Below are 25,881 nucleotides of genomic sequence, written 5' to 3'. Positions count from 1 at the left end.
TATTTATTGTTCCTATAGGATTTCCTATCCCTAAGAAGAACTTGCTGACAATTTCACATCGTTTGTACATAAATAGTACATAAATATAGTCAAAAAATGTATTGTGAAATAAAAACAAATTGTCAAATAACGTAACATTCCATTCCAATTTTTTGGTAGACCTTTTTAATTTTAACGTTATATTGCAGACAATCCAATAAAGATAAGTAATGAAACCCAGCCAATATTGTGGAAAATTGAGTGATGAACTGGATTAAATCATAGTTTTAGCTCTGAAAGTTATAATTAGCTGGTAATATTAAATAGAACATCAAAGTCGAGGAAAATTATTTAAGATTACGGTATATTTAAGGTATATTTTTAAAATGAGATGGTATATTTTACTATCGATAATTCTGCGGTCACCTGGTGCGACCAAACAATTCGCTGTAGCGATTAAATACCAAAAAAAAATTTATTGTGAAATAAAAACAAACTTTATTGCGAAATACAAGAAAAAAGCTTTTGCACATAAGTTGCAATCCTTCGCCAGGTGAATTTCACCTTTACTGCGGTATAAATATCAACAGTCTTCAATTAGGGACCGATTCTACTGCCTATAGTGCTGCTGGAAGCCAGCGGACTAGCTCAAAGAATCGTCACAGACAAATTCCAAAATTACCACCGACCAGGAGCCGATCCACCAAGTCGAAAGTGCCAAAAGGTTTGTTGAGCAAAACAAATTATCACGAACAAATTGCTGTATAGATTTATTTGATAGTATGTCGTCGCCATGGATCAAGACACAGGAGCCCGTGCAGACCACGAGTCTAGCTGATATCATGTCGGAGCAGTATGCCCATCGCCTGCATAACGAAGAAGTAAAGCGACATCAGCAGACCCAAAAGAAAACTGAGCCAGAAGTATCATCCATCTGGGAGGGGGCAGCAGCCACTCCGCCGGACACTGCCAGCTACTCCGACGTGGCTGCAATATCAGCAAAGACCAACAGCGAGACGGAAGAGTGGGAGGATTATTCTGCTCTGCTGAAGGAGTGCGCAGATGCCGATTTGCCACCAGAGGTGCTGGCCCTGCTTGAGGAAGAGGCCAGCGGCAGTGGCGGCGACTCAGATGCAGTCATTGCCCAAATGCTGCAGTCCCAGTTCGATCACGAGTACAACGAGGAGCTGCGTCGCATCGAACAGAAGCAGAACAAGCAGTCCAAGGTGACTGTAACGCTGGAGAAGTTTCGACGCAGCGGCGAGGCGGAGTTCCTGCACGACACCGAGGAGGATGACTACGAGGAGGACGAGGTGGAGCGTCTAAGGCACGACTGGGATCGTTTCGAGACCAACGAGAAGAGGCTGGAGTCCATACCGAGGTGTGGCTTCAAAATGAGCAAGGAGGGCGAAATGATTACCAAGCACGATCCGCAGCTGTGCGCCGTCCGTAATGCCCAGCGCGTGATGTCATTTCCTCCAGAGTTTCCCACTGGCGATGGAGCTGGCTTCGACATGAAGCTGTCCAACAAGGTGGGTCAGCAGCGGATAAGATTTTAACGCTGCACTTGCTAACAGAATTCCATTTGCAGGTGTTCAATCAGTTGAAGGCCTACTCACGGCGAGGCCGTTCCGATCGTCACGAGAAAGTGGCCACTGCCGAAATGGGCTTGGATGCCAGCACGCGGCTGCTGCTGTACAAGCTGATCAACAATCAAGTACTCGAACAGATCAACGGCATCATATCCACGGGAAAGGAGGCGGTGATACTGCATGCCAACTCCGATTCCAGCTACACCGGCAGCAATGAGCATGGCCATCAAAGCGGTGTGCTGATGGCGCCGAATCTCCTGCCCAAGGAGTGTGCCATCAAGATCTTCAAGACGACACTGAATGAGTTCAAGCAGCGGGATCGGTACATCAAGGACGACTATCGCTTCAAGGATCGTTTCAGCAAGCAAAATCATCGCGTCATCATCAACATGTGGGCGGAGAAGGAGATGCACAATCTGATGCGCATGCAGAACATTGGCCTTAATGTGCCCGATGTGGTCGTGCTGAAGAAACATGTTCTGGTCATGCGCTTCATCGGCGACAATCACAACGCGGCGCCTAAGCTGAAGGATGCCCACCTGAGTGCTGCCGAGCTCAGCTGCGCCTACGAAGAGATTGTTGCGGCCATGCACAAGCTGTACAACGAGGCCAAGTTGGTCCATGCCGATCTCAGCGAGTACAACATTCTCTGGTTCGAGGGCAAGTGCTGGTTCATCGACGTGGCCCAGAGTGTGGAGCCGAAGCATCCCAGTGCCCTGGAGTTCCTCATGCGGGACTGCGGCAACATTGTGAACTTCTTCGAGCGTCGCGGACTGCCCAACATCTACAGCAAGGAGCAGCTGTTCGAATACATAACCAATCTCAATGCGGAGACCCATAATGCTGCCATGCTGGAGAGGATTCACACACGTGGCGCGTCCATCAACGAGGCCACTGCACCCAATCAGCAGGAGTGTCCCGACGAACTGAAGCCTCTCGAGTATCCCTTCGAGCTGGCCTGGGAGAAGTCACAGCGGGATCGCGAGGCAACCAAAGCAAACAAGCAGCAGCAAGATGCTAACGAACAGGATGATGAGCAGGAAAGCGATGAAGATGAAGGGGAAAGCAAGGATAAGGACAATAAGACTGCCAAACATTAAAACGACAACCAAACAGCCAGTGTTTCCTTGACAAATAACAAACTCTAGTTCGCTTTTTCTATGATATTTAAACGATATTTGATAATTGGAAAGCGCTAATTGAAATTTGAATTGAATTCCAAAATATATAAAATATAATGATTATTGTAGTCGAGTGGCTCGACTATAAACAAACTCAAAGCAAACTATTGAAAATTGCATTTGTTGTTTAAAATTAAGTTTAAGAGCTAAGGCTGACAAAAATAGTCTATTTGGAATGGTTAGTTCTTGCCTTTGTTCCATATAAAATTATAATTTTTAAAATTTAAATATTGCTCCCATGTATGCAGCATGTTTAATGGCTTTGATCTTGAATTGTTGTTAATCAATTAAGATTAATGCAAATGTCATCCACAATGACTACACGTGCCACGCCCACAGAAGCTAACCCGGCAATTGAACTCATTTGGTGTGTGCTCAGTTATTTCCCCATTTAATTGGTAGATTCCCAGCTTGGACAAATCTTTGATCAATTGATTACGAAGCGAAGTAAAATTTCCATGCGCGCTGCAGAGCCGCTGCCGGATCCCCAGCCCAGCTATAGGCGGGCTCTAGGAAGTGGCGCATCAATCAGTTTTAGCAGCAGCAACAAATAACGAACGAACGTGATGGGTGCGTTCGTAAGTTGGACTTTAGAAAAATAGTCCAAGTGTGACGTCAGCATCCAGTTAACAGCAGTTTTATATGAATCTATATATGTACCTACGTGGGGTGGAGTGTGTGTGGCTTTGTTGTAGCTCATTGAGGCTGGACAATCAAAGTCTGTTTCGCTGTACCCTTGCTTATCAATGTGAATGAACACCACCAAAGTGATTATTTTATTTATATATTTTATACACTCTCTCGTTTTAAGCTTGCTCTGGCACGTAGGATTTTTCGATAGAACTAAATTGCCATGAATATATACAGTTGTGTTCAATGAAATAGTAGTGCCGCGCCACACAATTTTCACAACTATTTTTGAGACCCTTCCAATCTTTCGAATTGAACAAGTGATACCTTTTTGGAAAGCCTGAAATGTTCACATTATAATCCAGAAAGAATCCTGGAACATTTGCATTCCATCTTCTTGTTTTACATGACTTTTGAAAAATACCCATGAAAACTGCTGTTCAATAAAATAGTAGTGCTGGGTGCAAGTATTAAAAAAAAATTTAAAAACAAATTAAATCAATTCAAAAAAGTTACCATCAGTAAGCTTAGTTTATATATTGAATATTTTTATGAAAGAAATGTTTGAATATAGCGGTACTTTTGTTTTTGGAGCGTAGAAGTAATCAAAGAAAGGTCCAATATGGGAGACTTTAGAATTCGACTAAAAACTAAAATCAGGAGGTATAATGAAATTCAAAACTAATTTGAATGTGCTTTTACTGTTATTATAAATAGTTTAAACTAAAAGAAGCACCCTGAAAAATGATTTTTTATGCGAAAAAATTGTCTTTTAGTAGATGGTCGAAGATGGTTGAAGGCAAGACCAAGGTCTTCAATATCCTCAAAAGTTATGAAAACAATTTTATATCGCTCTGAAAGTGTTTTGATAGTTAATACACGACTGATTACACATTATTTAGTTGCAAGAGGTCCCCGGAAGCTACGCGTTTGAGAATAAAAGCACATGGGTACACGACTCATGTTTTGAAAAATGAGGACATGAGGCATGTGGACTGGGCCGTGTCACAGTCCGAAAAATACTTTTGACAGATGAGTTTAAAGTTGTTTTATATGGTAAGAAAGACTCAAAAGAATATGTTTGGTGTTCACAGATATCTGATAACTGCCCAAATTCTTGAAAAAAACAACATTGGGCATGTTGGGTTGACCCTTATGGGCTACAGCCCATATAAACTCTTACTTCCTAGCCTTATACTGACGTATTTCATAAAGTGGTGTGTGCCAACATACTTTTTAATACAATACAGTAATATTACTATTGAAAAATGCCTATCAAAAGGATCTGTCATCAAGATAATGATCTAAAACACGCAAGAAAGCTCGCTAGGAATGGAATTTTATCCGAAAAGGTCGACACTTTCCCATGTCTAGCTCAGTCTGTAGACCAAAATCCCAACGAAATCTTATTGTGGAATGTGAAATGTGTAATTATGATTATAATTCCGTCAACCAGAGCCAAGTTGGCCAAGTGGTTTAACAATTATAGTCTCAGATCCTAATTAAGCTTGGGCAGTACCTTATTTACACATGCCAAGTTGGAGAAGGGCCATAGTGACAACAAATTTGATTAAAAACTACATATTAAACCTCAAGAAACATATAGAACATGAAACATATGCATTAATTCCACTTTCGTTTTCTATTTCGATTTTCTAAAAAAAAACTACTATTTTATTGAACAGCATTTTTCATGGGTATTTTTCAAAAGTCATGTAAAACAAGAAGATGGAATGCAAATGTTCCAGGATTCTTTCTGGATTATAATGTGTACATTTCAGGCTTTCCAAAAAGGTATCACTTGTTCAATTCGAAAGATTGGAAGGGTCTCAAAAATAGTTGTGAAAATTGTGTGGCGCGGCACTACTATTTCATTGAACACAACTGTACATACTTTACTCAAAATTAATAAACTTTTCTTATAACTGCAGCAATTGGCTTCAAAGTATCGAACCGATCATGCCACTGCCAGTACAACTTCCATTAAATTTCAGTTCAACGGATTTGTGTACACTGTTCTGGCTGTAGCTGTCAATCAAAATTGAACTCTCCGCTGTATCAGCACTGCATTGGTATTTATGGATGACTTTAAATTGTTTATTTGCGGTGCCTGCATGTAGCAAATATTATTTATTTTTGATTTTTATTGAACGCAGCACTTTTGACGTTGGCAACAGCCGCAAAGCGAACAAAACACTCGTCAGCAGCATCCACTGAAATTATGTTATTTGTATGCATACATAGCTACATTGTATATGTATGTATGTATGTAGAGGATGCCTCGTGTATATGTTACAATGAAGAGACCCACACACAGGTCCCATCATAAGGGGGCCCGACTGTGACTGTTTTCTACGCGCTGCTGGTGACGCAAAGCGGAGCAAGAGGCAGAGAGATCACACAGAAAAAATACACAAAAAATGGAATTACGTTGGGGATCGAAGTTTAAAATAGACAAATAAAGAATTCGAGTTGGAACATGGCAACGTACCTTCATACACTTGTACATATTTATGTATTTCAAATTGTAGAAAATATAAGAACAAAACATTTTTTTTGTACTCAATAAAAGCCAAATCTTGTGGCAAAATTAATGTGCCATTCGCATTTATGAATCGTAAAAAATATTTTAAAGTGGCCTGCTACTGTACCTCAATACAGTGAAACTTCTGGGAGAGGAACAACAAATTGTTGGGCTTAAAAGCGAAGAATAAAAGCTGCCAACGGGGAAGAGTATGAAAAGCTTTGGGTCCAGAAAAATCCTCTAGCTAACATTTCACATTAATTCATATTCATATTGTCGCATAATCGAAGCTCAACTGTGGCTAATAAGCATACGTAAAGATAAGGTATATTAAAAATGCTCCTAACAATTTTTCAAATTGTTTTTTTTACCGTTAAAAAACAGTCTTTGCTTTTGTGTCTCGGAGAAGGAACAAAAAAAAGAAAAAGAGCAAACTGCGCGCTTCATCGATAAGATCAAGTCCCAGTGAGACAATCATCTGATGGCGAAATATCATTCCGTAAGTTGTTATTGTTAAAAGTGCACTGTCCTTTAATGTGCAGGCTCTTTATGATAAGTATATCGAAATACACCATCATTCCAGGACCTGGAAACCAACTTTCATTGCACAGCAAAGCAGAGCAAAAACGAAACACGAATAACTAGCCAAAGCAATAATCATAAAGACAGGCACCAGACAACAGGCGAAAGAGGTGCGCAGAAAAGCGAGAAGAGACACCAAACGAAGCTATAAACTCGGGCATTGCGTTCGGATCATCAATTAAAATGTGCCAGGCATGTAATCAGGCTGTGCTCCAGCTCGAATTCCAAATAACAGTCCCACCTCCTCATTGCCTCCCCTCGACCAGCTCGACGATAGTGAAAAAGTGGGCTGATCTAGACATAACATTAATTAAGCTCCGTCCAGTATTTTCTTCAAGTGTAGCCACACACACACACCACACACACACGGAGCACAGAGCACACTTATGCACGCGCCACTTGACAGCGCGAATAAGAGGGAGCCAAGAGCCAAACCGCAGAAGGAGGCTCGTCGTCGTGATCTTGGGAGAGGCTGCGGCTGCGGCTGTTTCTGCGGCTGCGCAGTTGCTGCGCTGGCAATGGCCCAGACCAAGGTGTATCTGTGCAAGGTGATGCTGCGCGATAGCTGGGTGTCCATTATTATTATGTAAACGTGTAAATCGTAAATGTAAATTGTAAGTCGCTTCATATTTAATGCATTATTGGATATAAAAGATGTTACCTTCTGGAAACACCTTACATCGGCACTCCTTGGACCAGAAAATGTGGAATCGTGATCGAACTGACCTCAAGTGGTCGCTGTCGCGTCGCTGCTCTCTCACGCACACGCACACACACCACAATGGGATGGGAGAGCCGTAAGCAGACTGGAATTTGCGCGTTTAAAGTTAACAATTTATTTGCATTATTAATTTTCATGTACCTGTACCTGCACCACGTACCACGTACCAGGGCAAGTTGGTCAAGGCAGGACACGCGGACAACCACGTCTTCTATTTTAGGTCTAACCAGTTGGCTGCCAGCCTCCTTTACTAGTGCTTGTGGCCTGTAATTCAAGTTAGCTACAAAAATATAACCTTAATTTATTGTTGTGGCTGGCTATCTTTTGCAGGTAGCCATCATCTGCCCTTACATGGTCATATCATTTATATTGTGGCGTCTCCAAAGCCTTTTCAACGAAAGTGAAATCAGTTCAAATATGGGTGTCGATGGTCGATGGTTCTGCTTAAGCTTTTGGTTTACTGGTACGTTTTTTTCTGTTGCAGCATCTCCACAGCTTAGAGATAATGTGAGATGCTTCTCAAATGTTCCACTCCACTCGAATTTTCCATCCTCTCATCTTAATAAATTCTAATAATTTAAAGTGCATTCACCCCTTAGAGTTCCCTTTCGCAGTAATTGTGCCAGCAGCACTGCCATATAATTTTTAATTAATACAGGGAAATTGTTAATTACACATTTATCACCATTCAGCATGGACAGAAATTATAGCTCTGAGCTAGAGCCACGCCTAACGCGTTGCCTGCCCTGCGCCATCTTCTGGGGGTCAAGTGTTTAGTTCCGAATCGACATTTTGTGTTAAAGACAAACGCAAACAGCACTAATTGAAGAATTCAAAAAAAATAGATTGGCGGGAAGTGTCGCAGCATTCGGCGAAAAACTGTTGCCAAAAAAAGAGAAATAAATAAATGTAAATAAAAAATTGACGGGCACATGCTAATGAAGGTAAGCGTTCCCCATAAATGAACCTGATGAGGTTTATTGGGTTTTTGCTTGATTGCCGAACAAAAAATAAATACAACAAAATGAACAACAGAAAACGCATGAAAACGTGTTTAAATAAAAATCACCTCCAATATGGCTGTCACGTGAGCCGCTGACAGCCGATGAGTCAGCCGCCACGAAGCGATTTCATTTCGCGGGGGTTCATACGTAAATAACAAAAATATTCGTTTTCAGATATTTGTATGTACAGTTGTAGGTACAGTAAGTGAGTGAGTATTATGTACGGAAGGCGTTGCCCTTGACCATGTTTTGACAAGCGCAACATTAGCACATGGCCAGCCAGCAGCCGAGCAGCGGTAACATACCTGGGACCGTTATGCGTCGGGACAACCGATCTATTGTGTATTAGCAATAACAATAAATCAATTTTTTGGCATGTGCTGATTGACGGACAGATGTTTTAACCGCACACGGCAGAGGGACGGGACTCGGTTCTAAGTCGCTGTGGCCTGGCCTCTACCTGGTTTTGGTTCCGTTTAGATCTTGCCAGATTCTGCCGGCTTGTTTACGAAGTAGCGCTCAAAGCGTAATGACAAAATGAAATGGAAACATGAACCCTGCCAGGGCCGCCACCAGAGTACTGAGTAGACAATTGCAAAATGGCTAAGAAGCCGCTGCCTGATGATGATCTCTAATGATGAGGAAGTGCCTGGCAGTAAGGCACGGGATCATTCAAAAGGGAAATAGCTAAATCACAGTAGACTCTATTTTTTTGGTTAATACTTTTCGTATTCTGCTCTTTTATCTACACACATATCGGAAATCAAATCAAATTTAGGTCTGGTACAAAATGCCATATCTGTACGGTATTGCGGACACCAAGTTTCTGGTGAAGAAACTCAAGAAGAAGGTGCGCACCAGTGTGCCGCCTATCAAGTTTCGACGCAACGAGTTCCTCAAGGAACGCCCCAAGGTCGAACTCGATGATGTTCCTATTCAGTTCCGTGCCACGCCTGCTTCCCTCGTGGAACTGTGCGTCAGTGTGGTGGATAAGCTGCCGATTCCATCGATCTATGAGTGGAATGAGATGGATATAAGGCGTTGGATCAAGAGATATGGTTATCCCGAATATATGGTAGGTGACGGCACAAGATAAGATCTAAACAGATTGCTTGATCCATCTTCGGTCAATTTTAGAACACTTTTCGCGTTAACTTGATCACGGGGCGTAAGCTGCTGCTGGTGGATGCCTCCGCTATGTCGGCCATGAATATCAAGGACTTTGACCACATTCGTCACATTTCTTATGGTATCCGCAGCCTGTTCCACTTCGAGCTGGCCAAATTCTCGCGCAGCATCACCCTGCCCGATGAGGAGCCAAATGAGCTTTACCTGCTGTTCCACACCCAGACAGGAGTCAACTACGACGAGGTGCGTCGCTCGGATTTGTATCGCCGCATGCAGGTGATACGTCAGCGTTCCCAGAACCTGGACCACTGGGATCTGCTGGAGCTGTGGCTGCGCCGCGAGCGAGAGCACAACTACACGGAGCTGCTGGGCATGATACCGCGCTTCAGCATGTACAAGTGCAAGAAAGCGCCGCCAATGGAGCCACCAGAAGTACATCCCGAGGATGTCATGTGCAAAAACTGCATTCCGCCCTGCGACTGTGACTGGACGGAGCGTGACCTGCGTCTGCCCTGGCGCCTCAACGTCCTAGCGCCACAGCTGACTTTGACCCGAAGCAAATGGATCGCCATGGAGAAGATCTGCACAGCGTGTATTCCACCCTGCGAGTGCCGCTGGCCGCCGCGCTACTATCTCACTGGCACGGTCATCAAGTGTCTGCAGCAGAAGTTCCCCGAGAAGTTCTGTCCCATCTTCGACGAGCGCATGCGGGCCTCGGCGCGACCCAGTCTCGTGGAGCGTTGGACACGTTTCTCCATTTGATTTTTCTGCCATACATATTTTATAATGCTAATTAAACTTTAATGTATGTAAACTTTAATGTATCTTTCTGTCTTGCAAACGCTCTTTGTATGAGCAAAAAGATCATTCTGCAAGGGTATCCCAAGCTTCCGCCCCGAAACTAGCCTTCCATTCATGTCGTTAATTATATTTCTGCAATCATATCGATCTGGATAATTATCTGCGCATTGAGAAAGTGAGCAAAGGAGAAAGAAACAGCGAAGGAGAATGAAGAGATGGAGAGAAGCAATCACAGGGGCACCGTAACAACAGCGAAAAGCAGACACAAAATAAGGTACAGCATAAAAATAAAATAAACGGCGCAAGAATTTGAATTTTGCATCCCACGAACAACAACCAGCCGAGCAGCAGCGACTACGTAGACGCCGACGTCAGCCGAGGCCCCAACGCAAGAGACACACTGTAAATGGCCCCATCGGAGCGGAGCCGAGCGGCGCGGAGCGAAGCGCCAACGGGCTGTCAACTTCGTCGTCGTCGTTGTCGTCGTCGTCGCACGACGCTGCTGCTGCTGCTGCCGCTGCTCTGTCTGTACGTTTCGGTGAGCAAAGCAAAGAAAAAGCCGCTGCCGCGCAGGCAGCACTTTCAGTTCACTTCCAACGCTCCGAGTGAGCCAGCCAAGAGCAACAGCAACAACAGCAGCAGGCAGCAGGCAGCAGGCGATTCGACTCTGTGTACGAAATCTAAAAGTGTCTGCGCGTGCGCCAGAAGTTTCTGTTTCAAAAATAATCAACAGCTGTCTGTACAATACTCCAAAATCTGTTTTGTTTTCCGGAGTGTGCGGTGTGTGATTCATCTCGGGTTTCGTGGTGTCTTCGAGTTAAGTGTCAAAAGTGCCCTCGAAAAAGTGTTTTCTAAACTATAAAACAAAATCAACAATCGTGCACGTGCATTTCATTTGTGTTTGTTGGTTTTTGTATGCAAATCGCTATAAATATAATTATATTCAGATACAGATTGTTAATCGGTTTGTGTTGAACAAATTATATAATTTGCCATAAACAACTTCCATTTACAATTTATTATTGTCGTCCAGTGCAAGGTGGGTTTCTTTTCAATATCCATAAAAAGTTGCTGCTAACACATTGTTTTGTGTGTGTAGCAATTAGTCTTAAGATTTGCAACATTCAAATGATTACATTTATTCAGCAGTTAAATAAGTAAATATTTAGCAAAATCGTAGAACTCTTTGGGGAAATAATTAAAGCATCATCGCAAGCAATTCAAAATATACACAAAAATATTTGAGATAAACAAACGCTGAAATCGATAGGTGCAAGTGTTCAGGAAGTGTTCAAACTCAACAACAAATAGATACATTACATTTGTTTCTAGATATTTTAATAGCAATTACAAGTTCTTTTCCACGACTAACATTATTGGTTAGCTATAAATGTTTTTATAAGTCATTTACCCGATACACTGACCTCCCACCACCTCAGGCCAGCGCAAACCGCGAGAAAAGTCGCGCGTTATGGCGATGCCTGATTTTCGCTTGTCGCACATAGGAATCGAAACAAGTACAGTCGGAAGATGACGTACAAGCATATGACCATATAGAAGTCGTATATAGTCAATGCCCAAGTCAAACGCACATTTTGCTCGCTGCCAGATGCCGCTTTTCATTCGCTTAATAACATGGCAACATGCAAAGGCAAGGCTAATCATGTCAGCCGGCAAGGACAATAATTTGGTGTGTCATACGAGAAACAGGAAAATATATGTGCCACATATGGGGTTTTGATACACTCACAGTGGGTTTATCCATTTTGCAGGATCAGTTAGCTACCTGACATTCGTTCATTTTAGTATCTTTAGCCAGGTAACAAACCCAAGAAAAGGGGCTCCAAAAAACATCGTACAAACCCGAGTGCCGCTTCTCTTGTAGCTCCTAGCTGCAAGGGTATATCATTTTCGGCACAATTAAAACTGAAACTAGATTCCTTGCATTTTACTTTGTTGCCAAGACGCCAAGCTAATATTTGCACAACAAATTGGTCACTCATTAAAAACACAAACCGCAGCTAAAGCTAATTGATTGGGACTAAGCTTCTCATGCGCGGGTAACATGTTGCCAGGCGCTGACTGGGGCTGACTTATAGACTTGCATACACGTGTCCGTCTAGTGGGAATTAGCATGCAGAAATCGCATACGACGAATTTGCCCGACTGATGGGTTCAATAATTTATAGCGGCGCCAGCAGATCCAAACAGAATAGAACAAAAGAAATGAGCAACACTCTTGCAGTTGGCATGGGAAATGGTTTCTCTTCGCTCTGGTCTACGCGGGTGTGTGTACTGGGTGGGTGAGTGCGTGTAGCGGTCCCATATTATATTTAGCATTCCGAATTTCGTTTCTGTCCGTATGGCGGCGGCATTTGAAGACACACACAGACGATGATAATGGAACGAACCGATAAGAGACAGGGAATTCGGTTAGTTATGAATGAGCTAACGCTAACGCGCGGCCCAGTCAGTGTGATATAATTATGCACACCTTGAGTCATGGGACAGACAGTGCCCACACTGGCGCCGAGAGTTCTTTGCGGACACGTTCAGGTACAAACACGAGACGACAGCGTTCAGATAAGATAAGCGATGGGGGGACAAACCGTGAGTTACTCCGGAAAAAGTTTCATTAACTTTCCAGACCAATAATATCTCTTTGTTAGATCTTTATCACTGTCACTCGTCTCTAATTTGTTGCTGAAATGGTTGCTCATTCTTCTGGTATATTTCCACTTGCAGAGCGGCTGCGGCGTCATGTCTAACACGGAGAAAGGAGGCCTGCACAGAATCAGAGGTAAGTGGAAGGCAAACTCATTGATTTCATGAAGAAAATTCCCCAGTATCAACTTACCCAAACTGTGGGTCGCATCGAAAATGCCAGAAGCCCAAACGAATCCATCCGGAATCCCAACGAAGTAAAGCCGAGCCGAGCCCCTTTTTTCTGCGCGTCTAGATAACAAACAGCAAACAGCAATAACCGCATGACGGCTCCCAGATTGGGGCGCGCCACGGTAGGTGGCGTTCGAACATAATGTCCGCGGTTCAATTGAAATACGCAACGCGCACGCATTGAAACTCAGTTACAATAAACAAATTGATTGGGTTCAGTCACTCGATGTTCCTAGTCGATCTCGATATATTGAATTGGGGTTACAAACCAATTGGTGCCCAGAGCAGAAGATTGAAGGCAGTGCCAGACAGTTACTCCTTTGTTTATGGCAAATGAGTGGTAAATTAGTATACCCACCACAGCTGACACTATGTATCCATCGCGTGACTTGACGCTCCTCGACTCTGGTGTCATCGATAGGGACGCCCACAACTGGTGACACCTTGACTACGCAGTTGGACGACCTTATGACGCCATTGTTATGACATTTCCAAGGAGCACGTAAAATACGCAAACAAATTAGCACAGTCACGCTAACTGAACACGTTAGTTGGGCTCCCTACCTCTCTCTCTGTCTCTCTCTATCTCTCTCTATCAATCACAGACTTTTGGCTGAGTGGAAATTTTAGTTCATGTACCAACTTCTGAGTACATTTCGGCCCGTCTGTACCGTTGTGTACGATTATTGTTGTTGGTTCTAAATAAAGGCACAATTTTAATAGCCTATCAGCGACGGTCATCCGAGTGTTTACTATTTAATTCGTGCTTTTGAGCTGTTTAGCACTTTAGTCGCAAACGCACTGCCACAGCCACAGCCACAGACATCGAGGAGCGGGGCAGTGTGTCTGGCCAGGCGGGCGGCATCGTATGCCCGAGTGCACATTCTGACGACCCCCGGCCGATAACGCCCAGCGGCTCTAACCAAAAATCAAATCTGCCAATTAGCACGGCAAACAAGCGAATCGTTCAGTGATGTAGGGTGGAGGGGCCCAGAAGTCGCAGGGAAATATGTCTCGCACTTTCTCGGAAAGGATTTTTCGGACTCTATATTACCCCCACTAGCAACTATCGAAGGCGCGTGTCTAATTAGGCGGTACTTGACAATAATTGCTGCTAATTAGAGTGTATTTCCCATCCAGGCACACTGCATTTTTAATTTGCATTTAGTGAAAACAAAATAAAATGCATTTCGATTAGAGTCATCAGTGACTCGTGCAATTAACACCCACGCCCCATTCCGACTAACCCACTGGGATATATTGTAGGTGTGATTCATAAACCGATTTATATGACTTTTTATAGTGGCTTGTCATTGCAATTGGTTTATAGCTGAAGGTTTTGAAATGGCATTAAGCGAATTATAAATGAAGGACTTGATTAAGGTGCTCTAATGTGTACCCATTAAAGACAGGTGTAATGCGCCATTGATGGTGGCAAATAATTGAACCATAATTATCCCACCCCCAATTTCCAAACCTATCCATTTCATTTGTTCACCAATTACAAAATAATTAGGTTATAAAAAGAACAAACAAAAAAGCTTTTAAAATCATCAAAATAATTCCCATTTCCTATTTCACAATCAAGGGAAAATAAATGTACCCCAAATGCCCTTATCAGAGCTTCTGTGTGTGTGTGTGTGTAATGCCCCTACACTATAAAGAACAAATTAGAATTTTATAGCTGAATCCCTAGGGCTATTCACCCCTTGGCAACAGAGACATCGAGTTGGAGAACAGAATTAATCAAGCAAGAATCGAGCTGAGCCCAGCCAGACATGAGTAACGAATGTCTCAGAATGTACATGTATAACTGGCGATAAATTGTTATTAAAGTTTGTGTGTTTACTCGTAGACTCGTTGCCGTTGCTCACTCCATTGTGTTGACTTGTGGGCAAAAACTCCCCCAGGGCAGGGCATTGTCTCTGTGTCTTTTCTGAATATGCATTAATTAAGTCATGATGTGAGGTCGGGTCCAGTTTTTGATAAAAAAAAACAACAAAACACTTGCGCGAAAACAAAATTGTTATTAATTGACGCACATTCGATTCTTGGAATTTTTCGGAGTGGTTTGCGGCGACATTTGCAGGCCCCACGTAGACACTTCGGAGTGCACCTTGCAGGCAGCATTTATTCATAATTTCGTGTTTCCCATGTCACTTCCGTTCCACATGGCACACTTTTTTTCGCTTTTCAATGCTGGCAATCGAGTTGAAATTAATCAAACAAAAAGCGCGAGACAGCAACGAGAATTAATGCTGACTTTGAACCTGGCTTGGCCCCTAGAAGTGAACACTGATGAGATAAGACGCAACGGAGACAGCCTCCATTGATGGACTAGAAATAATATAAATATTTACTCTGCTCCACAGTCAAGCCCCCAATCTGTGCTTAGCCAAGGCAACGCGTGTCTTCGCTTAATGGATTCAAAGTACCAAAGTTCATGAAATAGTTTCCGAAATAGATTTTCGCTGCAAAACAATACTTCCGATGCCTAGCAGGGCCCACAAAACGCGTGGTGACGAGCCCCTTTTTGTGCTATAAAAATAATACACATGCATAGGCGCACATAGTGATGGCGGTAGAGGGAGACTTGTTTACAACCTGTAGATAGCTCCTCAGTAGCAGGCACGTGCATGTCTGAGCTAAATGCGAGGCGATGCGAACAGACAACTTGCAGATAACTCTCAGTAAACACAAGCCAGAAAGGATGCCAAGCAAACTTAAATTCGAAGAAGTTCTAGCCATAATTGGTAATACAAATGGAATGCTTGGGCATTTGCTTCAGTTATCTAAAACTGCACTTGGCAACTGCATTGCCCGTGGCTCCACCTGCCACAATAAAAGGTTTCCATTTCCTGCACTCGACGGCTGTAAACTCATCAGACAATTGCACTAAATTCCAAAGACTTATCGTCATCGTGGTGGAGGAGAAGGGGATGGGAAGTAGGAATTCTTATCAGCAAGAATAGCCGTGAATCCATTGTAAATCTATATAAATCGAGTGACTGAATGATGCAGATACTCAGACGCGGGCAAGTGCAGTGCCCAATCTCTCCCTCTCTCTCTCTGGGAACCAATTGTAAATTTCCATGGAAAATTTCTGTGTGCGCGCAGTGAAAGGACCGAAACTAGGACAATGCTGGGGAGAGCCAACATGCAGAGACGCAGACCCTTGAGTTGGCTGGGGAAAAGGGCAATAAGTAGCAACAATAAAGCGCAATCAGACAACAAAAGTGATAAGCGGAGCAGACGACACACAAGAAGTCTGCAGCCGAATGGAGGGGCAGGGAAGGAAGGGAAGCAACTTGGGGGAGCACCAAGAAATTCAACAAATAAATCAACTATTAATCAAGCTATTGTTCGCGCTAGAAGTGGAACCAGTTTAGATTCAAATCAAATCGAATCGAATCGTGGAACGAGGCCAGTTCCGTAAATCAGTTGGCAACGGAAATGCAGTTAGCCAGCAAACAAAGCCAATAATTGCCGCTCGGAAGGCAAGGCGAGGCGGCAATGTCACTCAATTGATAGATATGGGCAATAAATGCAACAAGTACAGTGCGGTTCACAAGCATATGTAACTTTTCCATCAGAAATCAAATGTGCTAGTGTGCCTTTGGGGCCGCCAAAGCAATCGACTTATCTGGCCATTTTATAGCGTTTTTATAGCACTTTTATAGCAACCAATCTGGATCTGGTTGGTGGTCTGGGTGTGGGTGTAATGGATACAGCAGAGTACTCTACCCGCGCATCTGGAAAGTGGGCTCGTGTGTGGTGGTTAGACAGTCGCGCCTTCCCCCCATAACTCACGCTGCAACAACAATTTCCCACTTGGCACCTTGACAGAATAGTGTGACGTCGATCGATGCTCGAGTTTTTGTCCGAATTTTGCAAAACGATAAACAGCAACGTCAGGCGCCCAATCATGGAAAATTTTCGCTGGCAAATCGCTGGCCCGCCCACGCGCTATATGAGGACATTCCAACGCCTTGATCCGATCACATGGCGAACCCGCAACACACTCAAGCCCAGAGGAGAAAATAAATCAGAGTCGCTAGAGGCTGGTGACGACTCGATCAACATTTTACTTTCACCACGAATCACCCTGTCTGTGCACAATTTTGAAGGTCAGGAAGCAACCGCGAGAGAACCGATAGAGGGAGAGAGAGATCAGCGACATTCGTAGGCGATTTGAGATTATGGCAGGAGGGTGTGTACCCACAGTGCTATAAATAGACACGAAAAGAGTGTAAAGGAAGCGCGATTCGTACACAGATAGAAAGCAGCCAAATAAAAGAGAGAGAAGCGAACATAAAATGTACTTAGAATTTTGCATTTGCGTCAAATAAAAGTGCCGGATATGCGTCTTTCATAAAACATATCAAAGCCAAATATATGTTCATATTTATTCCGTTTATATATTTTAAATTTGTATTTAAATATTTCCTTCAACTCGCTTTCCCAATCAACGAACTCATCATCCCGTACCCGAACCCGAACTTCACTCAACGAACTCTCGGGGGGAATCACTTGTTGCTGTTGCTGCTGCGTCTGTGGGTTTGGGTCTCGTCTGGGTACCATAAAAAGTGTAATTTAAGTATCACGTTTGCCCCCAAAAAACAAAAGGAACTCTCCACGTTTATTTACTTGCGCAGCTATTTTTACTTTTTGCCGTTCTTTGATGGCATTTTTATGTTGTGCCTCAGACTCGGAACTTGTTTCAAGTAGAGTACAAACGAAAGCCCATAAATGCTAAAGATCAGTGCAAAAAACAAAACCAAAAGGCAGCCAAAATCAAATAAGATTATGCACGAGGCAACTTCGGAGACAGAGACAGAGCTCAAATGTTTAATTTATAATTCCGAGAAGAGTTTGTCAAAATCTCCGACTTGACCCGGCGGTGGGAAACCTAAATAAAGTTGAGCAGCTCTCCGGCAGGTTTCGGTTGTAAACATCAGCTTCAGCCTTCACATAATTTATTGCCAAAAAAGTATACAAAATGCCCAAAAGTAGTTTGTCGGTAAACACAAGCAGAGCCACCTCCCCTCCAAGAGAGAGACAGTGTCAGGCGGGCGACAATTAATCAAGTGGTCGGCCCTCCCGCTCGCGGGCAAAACGTGTTTCTACCATTTAAATTCTCGGAAGGAGTCGCTGCGATGACTAAGATGTGCTTAGATTAACTTTGATAACTGGAATTAGGTAAATTATGGCTAAGTATGCAAGATTTTCGTTTCGATAAATGAAAACTTATCGATCAATTTTATTAAAATTGTATTCAATATTTATGTCCACCATGGAAGTCAGAAGTATGGAAGTAAGTTATGGCACACGCACGCTCTCTTAGCATTGATTCGAGACCATGTGTCAGATAAATGTCTAAGAAATTAACAGAGGGGTAACTGTTAATGATCTAAAGTTTCCCACTGACGCACAGCCGCAGACACAGCCACCAGACACAGCCATAAATGCTAAACAAATTGCTATAACTCTGGTCCCGACTAAACCGATCGGAACCGATATCTGAGGAACTGGTCCAAGCTGTAGTTACCTTGCAGTTTATTTTGTATCTTCTGTGGTGTATTTCGGGCACGTTTTTCTGGTTATATGGCATCGAGAATTTATAGCAAACATTTTTATTTTTATTTTGCTTTTTGATGATTCGCTTTGCGGCTGCGGTTGCTTGCTTTCAAGTGCTAATTTGAATAGAAGTTGAGAGTCGCTTAGCAGGCAGTCGATGTCGATGTCGATGGCATGTCTAGACGAGTTGAAGCTATTTTGCATGACATTAACATGATATTGGGGCAATAATCAATGAGGTGGGCGTGTTCCGACCAGACAGCCGATAGACTGGCCCCGATAAAAGCGTTTCCTCCACCAGATAACTATGGATGGGTGGATGGGAAAGTGGTTTGGAGTGCAGCTAAGCCAGTTTATCTTCCCCCTGCTCCTATAAAGCGAACAGCTTATATATTTTATATACACGCTCGAACTGAATCGCGAATTGAAGTTGAGGTTCAGCGAAGTTCAACGGCATTCGAAATGAATCCGGAGATTTGTGTGCCCGAACAATGCACTTTGCCACTTAATAAGCGCCCAAGAGCCCAATGACAGTTCACAAAAAAACACACACAATCGAGATGACAGCCCAGGCAGAGTCTGAGGCGCAGTCTCGGAGCACACTTAATGGCCACATAATGATCATCAAGTTGTGTGTTGTTTGGGCCCAGAGCTGAATCGGAGCGACACTCCAGGTCCAGAACCATTGTACCATTGTACCTTCTTATTTAGCCGATCCTCAAATCAAATTCATGTGCCATTCGGTATGCTATTGAGGTCACATTCTGACAGTTTATTGTCATTGGGTTTTTATTGGCTCATTAACATGGGTAATTAATGTGTTTATCTGGCTTGGATCGTGTAATGAAAACAAGCGATTACATCAGATATTGTAATGGAGAGGGGACGCGCGTGATAAGGTTTCATTTTGCATATCCAATAACGAAAGAATGATAGAAATAGTTCAGCGACAGAGTGAGCTATAAATTCGCTATATTCATTCCGCTATAATTCGCTATAAACACATCGAAAGTTCATATTCTACGGCCTAAATTGTAGCATTTTGATATATGGGAACATTCTCGATTATTCCCAGAACTTTCGTTTCGAAATTAATGAAATTAAGTAATGTATCGTTATCAGGGCTTCGGTCGGTTGTTGTCGAAGCTCTTTGGGAATATTCCACGCGAATTTTAAGCACCTAACCTCGACGACCCAGACAAAATGAGTATTAGAATAATTTATGTACTCGCCGCACACTCGCCGCATGAGGTGACTGCCCGAAAGTTCCATTGAACCTCCGAAATAATTTCATACTATTCTTCCTTCCAGACGCTCTATCATGTCGCCAAGTACTCAATCTGCTGACCATGTTCGGCTTCATGCTGAACTACGCCCTCAGAGTAAATCTCACCATAGCCATTGTGGACATGGTGCGGCCGGCGAATGTCAGCGAATCCCTCAACGGCACTCTGGCGGGGAATAGTACAGGCAACAGTTCCACTTCCGACGGCGTGGAGGTGTTTGAGGAGCGCTTCGCGTGGGACACCTACCAGACCAACTTCGTGCTGGGCTGCTTCTTCTGGGGCTACATTCTCACCGAGCTGCCTGGCGGCCGCTTGGCCGAACTGATCGGCGGACGTCGCGTCTTCGGACATTCCATGCTGTGGGCCAGTCTCCTCACCCTGATTACGCCGCTGGCGGCGCACATCAACTACGTGGTCCTCATCATCGTGCGTGTCGTGCTGGGCTTCATGTTGGGCGCCTCCTGGCCGGCCATTCATCCGGTGGCCGCTGTCTGGATTCCACCCATGGAGCGCTCCAAGTTCATGTCCAACATGATGGGTGAGTGCAGCAGAGTAACAAACCCAACCGAAACCATGCTAATTATTCCCTCTATTTCCTTGCAGCTTCATCGCTGGGTGCCGCAATCACCATGCCCGTCTGTGGGTATCTCATCTCTGTCGCGGGCTGGGCCAGCGTCTTCTACTTGACGGGCGCCGTGGGTCTGGTGTGGTCGCTGTGCTGGTTCACCTTTGTCTACGAGACCCCGGCCACCCATCCACACATCACCGTGGAGGAGCGGCGCGAGATCGAGGACGCCATCGGCACATCCACCTCCAAGAAGCGGCCCAGCCACGTGCCCTGGGGCCAGCTGCTCTGCTCGCCCGCCGTCTGGGCCATCATCAGCTGCCACGGCCTGGCCGTGTTCGGCTTCTTCACGGTGGTCAACCAGCTGCCCACGTTCATGTCGCAGATCCTGCACTTTGACATCCGCCAGAACGGACTCTTCTCCTCGCTGCCCTATCTGGGCAAGTACGTGATGGCCGTGGCCTCGTCCTACCTGGCCGATCACCTGCGCAAGAAGGGAACTCTCAGCACGACAGCCACAAGGAAACTCTTTACAACATTCGGTGAGTCCGTCGAGCTTTGTGCCTTGATCGTTTACTAACACTGAAATCTCCGATTGCAGCTCTGGTCATTCCCGGTCTGCTGATGATTCTGCAAGTCTACTTGGGCTACGACGCCACCTGGTCTGTGACGATCTTCTCGCTGGCGCTGTTTGCCCATGGAGCGGTCACTGCTGGCTATTTGGGCAATGGCTTGGACATTGCGCCAAACTTTGGTGGCACCATTTTCGGCTTGGCCAATACTTTGTCTTCGTTTGGTGGCTTCCTCTCCACGTGGATGGTTGGCGCCCTCACTTACCACGATGTAAGTGGCGAAAATAACCCTTATTTGGGTATATGTCTTTACTAATTGAATATCGCCCACAGAAATCTTTCCATCAATGGCAAATTGTGTTCTGGATACTGGCGGTCACCTATATCTCGGGCGCCGTTGTCTTTGCCATCTTGGGTTCGGGTGAGCTGCAGCCGTGGAACAATCCACCGGAGCGCAAGAAGATCAGCGATGTCACCCAGGAGGAGGGTGTGCCACTCAAGAACGAGAAGTAACTTCGCACAGGTTGAAGAATCGGAATAGCGAAGAACTCTACCTTTTTTGAGCATCCCACCACACATCATACGCACAAGTTATAGTAGTTTCTACTGCACATTTGAGATCTACGATGTCAGCCACACACTGAAACACTGCAACGCGGAAGACACATGATACGAAAGACATTACTTTTATAAATACTTTCTCGCACACACACACACACCCTACGAACACACCATTCACACATGTCTGCTATATGGAAATTGACTATTTTGATAAGTAATATTTACTTTAGCGCTAGCTTCGTCAAGCTTACTGCTTCTTCTATGTACTACGTCTACAACTTAGTATAAATACCTATATGTAACTGTATGTGTAGCCTAAATGATTTATAGTATTCTGTATGTCCATGGAGTGCCGCCGTGCACGAAATGCTTTGTCTAATTTATAATTTAGTCCTTAATCTTGTTTAGCTTAGAGGAACATAATACTTATGCTAGTAGCTAAATACAATAGACAATATGCGTGTCTATGTACTATACTTGATTATTTATGTAATTAACTTAAACAACTTTTAAGTTCAGAATAAAGCTTAACACCCAAAAGAAACCATAAACCAATTGGTACTTTTTCAATGATCAAGTGCATCCGTTACCTATCCGTTACCCACTGCCATAATCCATTATGTACATTCTTCATGTGAAGTGTATGTATTAATTAGGTACAGATCGTGATTGAATTTGGGACAAAGGTTTATTCCATGAGCATTTCGGTACCAAATGAAGAGAAGCATTTAAAAAATAAATAATATGTTCAAATGTTTGAATTGGATTTAATCGTAAAGGAGTATGTGTTCATTATTAATATTCTAGATCGTTGCTGCTCGAGATTTCTGTGATGATTGGCTTGGCTTCACCGATAAATGTTTTTCAAGCATATTTCAGAAACTACATTTTCTTCACTTGACAGCGGCCACTTTTTGAACTAACAAATTGCAGTTGCTTACATTAAAAAGCTCATTGCTGTGGAACTGATGATGTCGTATGTGTGTAGAAATTGTGTATATTGGTACATGTAGCGTGTAGATGCGGCGACCTTTTGGTACGGGATAAGTGTACCTTCTCGTAATCGGAAGAATGTGCCCGATCCGATCGAACATTCTGTTTAATTAGTAAAGATTTGTGTTTATTTACAGAGAAAATGGTTAAGCCACTATTTACAGATTGCCTAAGCTCACACATACACATGCATACATGTGTGTATGGTAATTGAATCAATTAGTAACTAGAAATGTTGCACAACCTAAGCCTCCGTCTCCAGACTGACATCCATGAGCTCCTTCGTGATTTCGCTCTTGCTCCTAGCCGGACCAATATTGTTCAAGGCGTTGGAGTCCTGCTCGAGCGCGGGCGGCGGCAGCTTGAACCCACTGGGGCCACCCAGTTTGAGGGCGCCACCTGCATAGGACGGAGGCGGCGCTGTGGTGGTGCTGCTGCTGCTGGTGGCCATCTTGAATAGCTGCTGCAGCTGCTGCATGGCATTCTCTTGAATTTGTGGCTGCTGCGGAAGGTTGGGGGCCTGGCTTTGTACCACCGGACGACTTGTACCACGACTTGTACCCTTCGCCGCAGGCTTTTGCGGCTGCATGCCGTTCGACCAGCTCTCCAGCCAGGTGGCCCCATTTCGCTCCGTCGAGGTCATCAATCTCTGGGCCTCCTCCTTCAGTTGCTGGCGGTACTGCTGGCGCAGCAGGGCCTCTTGCTCGCTGGGTGTCACCTGACGTTTGAACGACATATCATCCTTGTTGGGCTCCCCAATGGGTCTCGTCTCCTTCTGGGGCCCCAGCTCGACGAGCACTTGGAAATCGGCATTTTCGCCCAGACGAAAACCAAAGCCAAGACGCGAATCGGTTCCTGTTTCAACAATCATTTAATTTATTATAGAAAGTAGCTCGAGTCGTGTTTCGTACCTTTCTTCAGCGCTGGGATGTTGGAGTACACTAAGGCCAATAAGCTGGGCAATTCGTTTGGCACAAGGAAACTGGATGCATTTTGTGCTGTAACGAAAAATCATTTTAGGTGAATTTCTCGTGCCATAAACAGAGATGGGAGACCAGTTTGCCAAGCCCTTAAGCACTTAAACTGTAGGCCTGTTGCTTATGTAAGCTTTTGATGACTGATTTAATGGCTAACAATGCGGATGCCTAAAGATGAGTTAAAGATATTTCCCTATTGAAGGTCATGCGTATAAGATGAAACTTTTATATTATACGCCTAAATCCTGTGACAATAATTATCTAAACTCTTATACCTGTAAGGTATTTCCCATAAAAGATTTACACACAAAAGATCTTCCCACTAAACACGCTTAAACTTTGCTTTGCTTTACTAATGACTTTTTTATGCTCTCCATAAGTACTTTGGTCTTTAATCTATGCAATCAAGAATAAATCCCAGACTTTGTACTATAAAAGTTTAGACAGAAACCCATGTGAGACAAACAATGGAACTCAGACTATCGCTGACTATCCTCATTCAGCTATGTGAACAACCACACATCGCTGATCCAGCGACCTTGACACAAAGAGCAAGACCGGCAACCACTTGGGTGCCTGCTGCCTGACCAGGCCAAAGTCTGCTTTGAAGCCAAACCAAGCTCCAACTGAGACAGAGAGACTGTCTGTCGATGGGATCTGTTGATGTCGTCAAACCGGTTATGAAGCTGGGCCTCTGGGCTTCGGTAGCTGCAATCTAATGGACCGATTTTCGGTTGTCTTTACTTACTGTAGAGCAGGCTGAGGAGCAGCGGCAGCAGGAGGCTAGCAGAGCCCGGGCATTGTTTTGGCCAAAACATGATCAGCAGTGAGCAAACTTGGGCAGCTGGTTGCCAGCATTTAAATGTTCCAGATAGATTGCCAAAGTACGGGTAACTGCAACAAGAAACACGGCACACAGAAACGATTACTTCATGCCATAAATTGGTGTTGCGTTTTTTCGTTAGCAGAATGTTCGTTAAGTTTGCGCAACACTCAGAAAATGACCGACTGCCGAGTCTTGAGGTTGGTCAGTTGCCCCGCAGCAGGTGCGTCATTTGTACCAAAAATATTTCAAATATTTAGTCAAGTTTTTGTTTGCGCGATTTCGATATGCAAACACAGAGACGAAGCGGTACCCATGCATATGCATGGGAATGTGTGTGAGTGTGAGTGGGAGCGGGAGCGGCGGTGGCGGTTGATGGCATGGCTTAAATAAAATCCACAACAACAGCCACAGTCTGTTTGGAAATCACTCTCACTTTTGTTCAATGAGTTTCGTATACGATTTTGTTAAAGGTTTTTTTTCGGTCTGAGCGCTAACTACTTGGCTCGCCTTGGCTGCTCTGAGTTTTTGTTTTTTATTACAGCTTTGCTTGGCCTTGTCTTATTTCGTTTAAGATTGATTTGCGGCTTCTTTCGTTGTAAACTCTTTACACTCCACTCGACTTGGCGCGGTTCGAATTCCCGCTAATATGCAGGGCAAACATCGCACGCAGCTCACAAATATTTTTGATATTGTACAAAAAAAGGAAAGTTACTTTGATGGAAAGCTCTGCTATTGCTTGCTATTTTTGGCAGTGTAATTTCTGTTTCAATTTAGGTTTTGCGCCTCTTTGGCTTAAACACAACACACAAAGCACATGCGAATGGCATAATTAAAACTAACGCAGGTAAATATTTCGCTCTATCGATTGCTGCTCGAGTGCAGTGCGCCAACCGTTGACAACCTGCCCGATGCGCGTCTGTGCGGCAACTGAAATGGAGAGTGAGTGAGTGAGTGAGTGCCAACTCCCGCTCCTGCTCCCTCTCAGCCAGCGTTTTGGAGCTAAATCACGTAACGTTTCTCTGCAGCCGCGCAGGCGCACGCTCTCTGCGCTCTGCCCGCTGCTCCGCCGGCGACCGGCTGTTGGCGTCTGCTCCATTAACGTCATCTCTGACTCAAATTGGTGTACTTGGCCTGGCTCTGAGCCTGGTCTTTCATAATTTGTTGTCTTTGCATTACTTTTTTTTTTGGCACATTTTTGTGGCATTGTGAAAGGCGACTACAGGGCTGGGTGAGCCGCTCATAATCGGTTCATCTTTTATGATGGATGAGGCAGTACCAAATCGGACTTCATTGGAGCTACAGTGGAGGTTGCTTGCAACGAATTTCAATTTCCAAGCCCATTCCAGCTGATTTGTCGCCAATTTCTCAGGTTCATTGCACCCCATAATTACCATAAGTACCGCCCTGCACTCAAGTCCCTCTATGTATTATGGTACTCAGTCAACCCCTAGGTACATATTCATTTACATATATTTCTTAGGTACAGA

The 25,881-nt window shown here is 44.1% G+C and overlaps 4 protein-coding genes across 5 annotated transcripts; 3 read left to right on the top strand and 1 right to left on the bottom strand.

Annotated features, from left to right (window-relative positions):
* The first annotated feature begins 462 nt into the window (after window positions 1–462).
* LOC117900721 (serine/threonine-protein kinase RIO3) lies at window positions 463–2,743 on the top strand. Its single transcript, XM_034811189.1, has 3 exons — window positions 463–703; window positions 761–1,511; window positions 1,571–2,743. The coding sequence occupies exons 2-3, from the start codon at window positions 762–764 to the stop codon at window positions 2,669–2,671; spliced, it is 1,851 nt and encodes a 616-aa protein (XP_034667080.1). The 5' UTR covers window positions 463–703; window position 761; the 3' UTR covers window positions 2,672–2,743.
* Window positions 2,744–8,930: 6,187 nt separating this feature from the next.
* Window positions 8,931–10,134, top strand: LOC117900366. Its single transcript, XM_034810714.1, has 2 exons — window positions 8,931–9,288; window positions 9,351–10,134. Exons 1-2 carry the CDS (start codon window positions 9,004–9,006, stop codon window positions 10,101–10,103), a joined length of 1,038 nt encoding a protein of 345 aa, XP_034666605.1. The 5' UTR covers window positions 8,931–9,003; the 3' UTR covers window positions 10,104–10,134.
* Window positions 10,135–10,730: 596 nt separating this feature from the next.
* Window positions 10,731–22,149, top strand: LOC117902073 (sialin). The gene is made up of 6 exons (XM_034813163.1): window positions 10,731–11,181; window positions 12,888–12,942; window positions 19,926–20,438; window positions 20,504–21,007; window positions 21,067–21,308; window positions 21,371–22,149. Exons 2-6 carry the CDS (start codon window positions 12,903–12,905, stop codon window positions 21,548–21,550), a joined length of 1,479 nt encoding a protein of 492 aa, XP_034669054.1. The 5' UTR covers window positions 10,731–11,181; window positions 12,888–12,902; the 3' UTR covers window positions 21,551–22,149.
* A 547-nt stretch (window positions 22,150–22,696) lies between these two features.
* On the bottom strand, window positions 22,697–25,343 carry LOC117902078. Of its 2 annotated transcripts, none has more exons than XM_034813170.1 (4): window positions 25,235–25,343; window positions 24,317–24,462; window positions 23,503–23,589; window positions 22,697–23,446 (listed from the first exon to the last, which is right to left on the bottom strand). In XM_034813170.1, the coding sequence occupies exons 2-4, from the start codon at window positions 24,384–24,386 to the stop codon at window positions 22,836–22,838; spliced, it is 768 nt and encodes a 255-aa protein (XP_034669061.1). In that variant the 5' UTR covers window positions 24,387–24,462; window positions 25,235–25,343; the 3' UTR covers window positions 22,697–22,835. The 2 variants fall into 2 exon arrangements, with proteins under 2 accessions (XP_034669061.1, XP_034669060.1); XM_034813169.1 differs by having other exon boundaries at window positions 25,107–25,325.
* Between the last annotated feature and the right edge of the window lie 538 nt (window positions 25,344–25,881).

The sequence above is a fragment of the Drosophila subobscura genome, chromosome U, assembly GCF_008121235.1.
Source record: "Drosophila subobscura isolate 14011-0131.10 chromosome U, UCBerk_Dsub_1.0, whole genome shotgun sequence".
Lineage (NCBI taxonomy): Eukaryota > Metazoa > Arthropoda > Insecta > Diptera > Drosophilidae > Drosophila > Drosophila subobscura.
The sequence above is the reverse complement of the archived record's forward strand: the minus strand, read 5'-3'. Positions and strand labels throughout refer to the sequence as shown.